We start from the raw sequence: 6,282 nt of genomic DNA on the forward strand, positions 1-6,282 counted from the left end.
GAATGCTGAAGTTTTGCTTTATCACAATTCTTTATTTTTATTTTTCTGAAATTTGTTGTCTCACAATTGCGACGGATTGCCAACTGTCTCTTTGATAATGACATTTTAGACTTCCAAGGAATTAAACTTGAAAATGTTATTATAAGTTGCCAAAAAATAGGAAAAAATAGAATATTCAATTGAAAATATGCGATATGTTAAGTGTGTGTGTGTGTGTATATATATATATATATAGACCTCCAAGGCATACAATTTTTTTTGAAATCTTTTTTAAAATTAAATTATTTCAATTTTATTCTTTAACATTTGATTTATTAAAAATTACTCTTTGTATTTTTTGTTTTTATTTTTTTATTGGGTTATCCTTATCTTTTTTTTTCACAATTTTATTTTCTATGAGTTTTTTTTCATCAAATTTTATATTTATTTTTTTACTGCTATTTTTTTTCCTTTGAAATTTTTTCTAAATGGATATTTTTTTCATGGTTTTATGATTTCCATGGTCAACCCGAGTTGACTCGTATTTTGTTTTCATTGCTTTTTTAAAATACATTTGGTTTTTTTTCTATTTTTCTCCTTCAATATTAAGTTGTTCAATGAATGAGCTTCATGATATTATTCAACTTGCTTAAGAACGCATTCACCCTGGTATTATGGTTGGGTAAGAGATTTTGTATCTTGATCTAGGTGGGCTCATATTAGGTTTTTTTTTACCTTTTTTAAATATATTTTTTCTTTAATTTTCATCCTTCAACATTTTATTTGCTAGAGATTGAGCTTCATCTTTTTCCTTTTTTTTTCTTTTGTGGAGTTATTATGTTCTCATTTGATTTATTAGGAATTGATGTTTGAATTATTTTTTTCTTGTGCTTTTTTCTATGAGATTATTCCAATTATATGTTCATGATCACAAAGTTTTCTGGTTAACCTGGGTTAACTAAGTTTTTTTTGTTTTTTTTTTATTTTTCCTTTTATTATTGAGTTGTTTTATATTCCGGGTTGACTTGTTCTTTTAACTCTTTTTTTGTTGTTATTTTTATTAATTTGTTTATTTATTTTTGTTGTATTTTTTTTATTTATATTATTTAAAGGTCTCAAATATTTTTTCTTAATATTTTTTATGTTGAAAAAAATTCAGGTCCAGCTCACAATAAGGCAGCGGAATAATCTGACTTGGGCATATCTGTTTTGGACACACTACGGGCTAAAATTGAATCTGCTCAAATCCAATTTGTCATTTTGGGTAGAGCATAGAAAATTTGAAACTTTTCAAGTCGCAACGGTACTTCTTTCCTAAAGAGCCCTAAATTGTACCGTTGCAAACTCATATATGCACTAGTACTTTCTTCACATCTATAAAATCCAATCACCAAATTCTCTAAGATCTCCCCTCTCTCTCTCTCTCAATTCGGTTTGTACCTTTTGTCATAAATCCTGTTTCTTCAACCTTTTCTTCTTTTTTGGCACCTAAGTATCTATTTTGTCAAACAAGAGGGGCCCTTTTTTCAGTGCTCCAGAGCCGACTGGCCTATGGAGAACATACTCAATTCAGTGGAGAATATGCAAGAAACGCCTTTTAAGAGTCTAATGCAATCCAAACCCACCATGTTGGATTGCATAACGCCAGCAAAGGAAGATCAAGAGATGGATCAAGAATCTGAGAATATGCAAGAAACGCCTTTTAAGAGTCTAATGCTATCCAAACCCACCATGTTGGATTGCATAACGCCAGCAAAGGAAGATCAAGAGATGGATCAAGAATCTGAGAACTCAGGCAATGATTTGCGCAAAAGTAGCGCCCCATATCATCTCCAAGTTCCCAAGGCATTTAAGTTCCCTGAAAGGTATAGAAGCCCAACTGATCTTATGATCTCACCCATTACAAAAGGCCTTCTTGCAAGAAACAGAAAGGGTGGTGCTCTCTTGCCACCAAGTTTGAATCAGCCCAAGGTATGACCAAATTCCTTAATTGGTTTCTTGATTGGATTTTTAATCAGGGGATAATATAAACTGTCATATTAGATACCAATTCTGTTATATTTTGTTCCATAAAGTTGTTTGTTTTCTTCTTATTTTTTATTGTGGGTGCATGAATTAAATCTTTTATTTTGTCATCGTAGCAGGTGCAAGATGTAGAAGTTCAGGGCGGCGGCTTTCAAAATTGAGATATCAATGTTGGCAGACAAAAAGCTATATCAGATAGATGTATTGGTTTCTTGTAATCAGATGGGTTCTTGAACTTCATGAATTTGTCTGGATAAAAAGTCCTGTTTTCCTGTCACGAGAGATGAGATGTGTAGTCATGGAAAAGAAACCATCGTGCCCTTCCCATTTCAGAGAATTATTAAATAGGCAAGATGAGGTTCGATTCAAGATGACTTGCTTCTTTTAGGAAAGTAAAAAAGACGTTCTGCAATATAGATTTTTCTCTCTGTATGTAAAACAGCTTGGCAGAGGAATTTTCACGGCCAAAGAAACCATCAATTGCAGCGCAGCAATCACGGCATTTGGAAGATTATGTGACAGAGCCAGCATCCTATATATTGTCCATCAAGATAACAAACTACTAGAGTTAGCCCGCTTTAATTTTACAGTGTCAGAAGGAGTTCTAACATAATAAAAAAAATCATACATGGAATCGGTTGTTCGTAAGAATCTAGGCCTGGTTTGAGCTAGCGAAAATCGTATTTTGAACTCTTCTCTCACTCCAAACGAACTTCATACCATTGGACTGAACCAACATCTCCATCAATTTCAAGTTCACAAACAGAACTTACCAGGAAAGAAGCAGCATCATCGACGGTTTCAAATTTTGCTAGGTCTAGCGGCAAGGTCGGTCTTGGCCAATTCTCAAGATAGCCTTTAAGTACAGCCTTCAATTCTTCTTCAGAAACAAATTTCTCATCTTCTCCAGGTTCTAAAAGGACATAAGTTCCCGTTTTCTGATGTATCCTTCTCCTCCTCACCCCAAAAACCTGACTCAAAAAACAAAGTCAGTGAATCAAAAAACAGGCTTGCACCTATGCTAAATGTATGTTGGTGCAAGGCAGCATAACAAAAGGCTGGTGGCCCATGCCAACAGCAGCCGCAACTACACGAATCTGAGTCCTTTTCGCGCTTCACTGCGCGATGCACGTATCATCCTTCAAGGACAGTTTGCTAGAACATCATGTCCTAGTTTCCATTTGGTTAAGATGTTACCAAAGTCAATAAAGGAAAAATATGAGCGCAACTTATTTTGTTGTTAAAGATTCTCATTAGTACTCAACAAACTCGGTACTTGTTATTTTCTCTTTTACTTGATAGCTTGGCTACTATTAAACTTGCTTAAATGTCAACAGAGAAAGAAAAAAGAGAAGTACTTGAGCTGGAAGAAGAAGAAGAAAACAAGATTAGATCTCCCGCAGAAAATCAACCAGATGCAATGATCAAAAGGCTTGTCATTTAGGATCAAGTCATGATTAGTAAACTCAAAAATTCAACACGTATGCTTCCTCCTTTTCACATTGATTGTCGTTTTAAACAAGATTAGCATTGGATGCAAAAAGCATGGCCAGAAAGAGAAGAACGGTTACCTTCACAGAATTGCCACGTCGGTTCATCAAATTGGGGAGTTTGAGATGGATAAAAGAAGAACTGTCAGCAATGTCTGCTGAACTCGCTTGGACAAATGGTGCAGAACTTCTCTTTCCCGTTATATTGTCACCTACAATTAATCAGAATGGATGAAACTGCCAGTAATTTGTCAGAGCGATTTCTGTTTACATTGCGACTTGTTTCAGTACTGTGATTGAAAAGTTCTGTATGCTTGGCTGCTATATTTAAACAGAACATAGACCGGAAGTCTTTAATGCCAACGTACGTAGGCTTTGCCTTAACCATAAATTTCCCTCTTGAATAAGTTATACATGCCATCAAATCAAACTGGTTAAGAAATCCAGATCAAAAGGAGACCAAACGGAATTTAAGACGGAAGGAGAGATCAAAGTAATGGACGATTGATTCACAATGAATCAAGCGGTGCACCTATTGGACCAAGGTGGTGAAGATGTTAAAGGCAGCCCTCATTAACCATCATCGAGCAACTCGAGAGTCAAGGTGCGTACAACTACGATGCAACTAAAGGAGTAGAGATGGTAGAGGTGGATATGAGCCAAGGTGATTGGGAGTTTGGTTGCATGATCATGCAAGAAATGCCCGGATGGCAACGTTGATTTACATGCTCTTAATTTTTCCTATTTTGATTACATTATTTAGAGATGCAAGGTCGGATAAACTATATCAAAAAGCATCAAGTGATGGCTGTGAGTGGCAAACAGTGTTCTCTTCACCTAATTTCTCCGGTATAATTCAACCTAATACAAGGAAAAGCGTAGATCAATTATTATTTAATATAGCTTCCTGCTCCATGATGCAACACAAAATCTCCTTCTCGTGTAGTACTCAGGAATCAACACTATACAGTCCAGGTTTCAGAATCAAACAAACATTTCCAGATTTCAATGATTACACAAACCTCACGAGCTCATATTAGAGATAGTGAGATGATTGGCAGGCATAGAGGGTTGAACTAGCAATCAAACAGAACCCAACTCCGTAAAATCCTCGAACATTGCTTATAATCAAGTACATGTACAGTGATTATACAAGCATGAAGAACCATGTGAAACCAAGCCAGAAATACCAATTAATGATTGTCTTCCATATAAACAAAACAAACTCCTAACATGTTTAATCACAATTAAAGGCTCAAGTAGCTAGCATATGAATGAAGTTGCAGTTTGAGAAGAAAGGAGAGTAGAGCTTACAGTCAAGACCGTCAACTTTAGTAATCAGTAGCTGCTTGTGGAAGGCTATCTCCATTGACAAAGCACTGCCCGGAACTCTCAGCATTATTATTTTTTCCCTGTATTACAGATAGTAAGAGATTGTCAGGTTGTGGAGATGACATGCTAAAGGGAACCTTTACTTCCCAATGGTACCTTATCCTCGACTTCTCATCATATTTACGTAAGTACCCTCTCTCTATATATTTATTTATTTGTGTGAAATTGTCAATTTGAACATTAGAGGGCATTAATGGGGTGTTAAACAATCAAGACTTATGCTGATTAATGGGCTTCTGGATCAAAGAAATATGCTCGTGAATGTATTTCTTAGTACATGTTTTTCACCCTTATTATTATAACAATATGTTATTATTATTATCATTATTTTTTTATTATTATATTTTTAAATTATTAATTAACAAACATGGAAAAAAAATTTCATGTAAAATATTTTACATGTTCATTCATAAAATATTTAACGTAGAATAAAATATTACCCTCTAATCATTAAAATAAAATTAAGTTTTCCATCAATTACTCCATATCAATATTAATAAGCTTTAATATCACAAAAAAATAAAATATAAAATAAAATTTTAAATGATGAAAAGGTTTTTTTTATTTCATCATATGAAATATCTCTTAATGAGCTTTGTACATCAATAAAAATTAAATCTCCTTCATGAACAATACTAAGAAGTAAGAACAAACACACCCATATCAATATTTATATAGAAATTTAATAAATTTGCAACGACAATATAATATAATATAATATAATATAATATAATATAATATAGGCAGAAAAAGGTTGTCAAGTACACAAGTTGTAATAACTAGCTTCTGATTTCCCGCATATACAGTTAGTTAGAGCCTCCAAGAACACGTCGTAATAACGAACTAGCCAGTTGAAAATGACAACTAATTGGTTAATAAATAAATAAATAAAACAAAAGACACCTGAATGTCAGTTAAGCACCTGTAATTACTACAGAACACCGAGATTTTCTCTCAGCCTTCCTTTTTGTCCTTTCCAACACGTAAACCCCAGGCACCTCTCTCGTTTCCCTGTATCAATTCTGTCTTCCTTTTCTTCATTAATTAAATCCCCACCCTGAATTTCTTTTTTTAGAGGGGGGGGATGCGAATTTGTATAGCCAGAGCTTTTGGGGGTTAATTTTGGTTCACATTCTTCGAGACATTGAGAAGGGCTTTCATTCAACATTGTGATCGATAGATTCAAGTTATTTTTTTTTCCCTCTTTGAGTTTGATGCATATATTTGTATTTGTTAATTTGGGTTTTTTTCAACGATTTTTTGCACAGAATCTAGTTGTCCAAAATGAAAAGAAAAAAAAATTGTTTATGCTCCAGATTATTTGCACTGAAAACAGCATTTTTTCAAGGAAGTTTCAGAAAAAGAAAGAAAGATTTCTTTTTCTTCTGTGGTTGAC

At 34.0% G+C, this 6,282-nt stretch overlaps 2 protein-coding genes across 3 annotated transcripts; one reads left to right on the forward strand and one right to left on the reverse strand.

Annotated features, from left to right (window-relative positions):
• The first annotated feature begins 1,377 nt into the window (after positions 1-1,377).
• On the forward strand, positions 1,378-2,177 carry LOC7463027 (uncharacterized). 2 transcript variants are annotated; one of them, XM_024598975.2, is made up of 2 exons: positions 1,378-1,950; positions 2,121-2,177. In XM_024598975.2, the coding sequence occupies exons 1-2, from the start codon at positions 1,531-1,533 to the stop codon at positions 2,163-2,165; spliced, it is 465 nt and encodes a 154-aa protein (XP_024454743.2). In that variant the 5' UTR covers positions 1,378-1,530; the 3' UTR covers positions 2,166-2,177. The 2 variants fall into 2 exon arrangements, with proteins under 2 accessions (XP_024454743.2, XP_002305356.2); XM_002305320.3 differs by having other exon boundaries at positions 2,124-2,177.
• A 338-nt stretch (positions 2,178-2,515) lies between these two features.
• On the reverse strand, positions 2,516-4,971 carry LOC7472594 (protein CHLORORESPIRATORY REDUCTION 7, chloroplastic). Its single transcript, XM_002305985.4, has 3 exons — positions 4,809-4,971; positions 3,576-3,706; positions 2,516-2,975 (listed from the first exon to the last, which is right to left on the reverse strand). Exons 1-3 carry the CDS (start codon positions 4,891-4,893, stop codon positions 2,703-2,705), a joined length of 489 nt encoding a protein of 162 aa, XP_002306021.3. The 5' UTR covers positions 4,894-4,971; the 3' UTR covers positions 2,516-2,702.
• Positions 4,972-6,282: the final 1,311 nt, after the last annotated feature.

This window comes from Populus trichocarpa, chromosome 4 (genome assembly GCF_000002775.5).
Source record: "Populus trichocarpa isolate Nisqually-1 chromosome 4, P.trichocarpa_v4.1, whole genome shotgun sequence".
Classification (NCBI taxonomy): Eukaryota; Viridiplantae; Streptophyta; class Magnoliopsida; order Malpighiales; family Salicaceae; genus Populus; species Populus trichocarpa.

What these genes read in the sequence shown, in the direction of transcription:
- LOC7463027 (XM_024598975.2), top strand. Translation starts at nt 1,531, where the DNA reads ATGGAGAACATACTCAATTCAGTGGAGAATATGCAAGAAACGCCTTTT. An exon ending in CAAGTTTGAATCAGCCCAAG is followed by an intron (nt 1,951 to 2,120) that starts GTATGACCAAAT and finishes TTGTCATCGTAG; the next exon opens with CAGGTGCAAGATGTAGAAGT.
- LOC7472594 (XM_002305985.4), bottom strand. Translation starts at nt 4,893, where the DNA reads ATGCTGAGAGTTCCGGGCAGTGCTTTGTCAATGGAGATAGCCTTCCAC. An exon ending in TAAAGTTGACGGTCTTGACT is followed by an intron (nt 3,707 to 4,808) that starts GTAAGCTCTACT and finishes GATTAATTGTAG; the next exon opens with GTGACAATATAACGGGAAAG. An exon ending in GACGTGGCAATTCTGTGAAG is followed by an intron (nt 2,976 to 3,575) that starts GTAACCGTTCTT and finishes TTTTTGAGTCAG; the next exon opens with GTTTTTGGGGTGAGGAGGAG.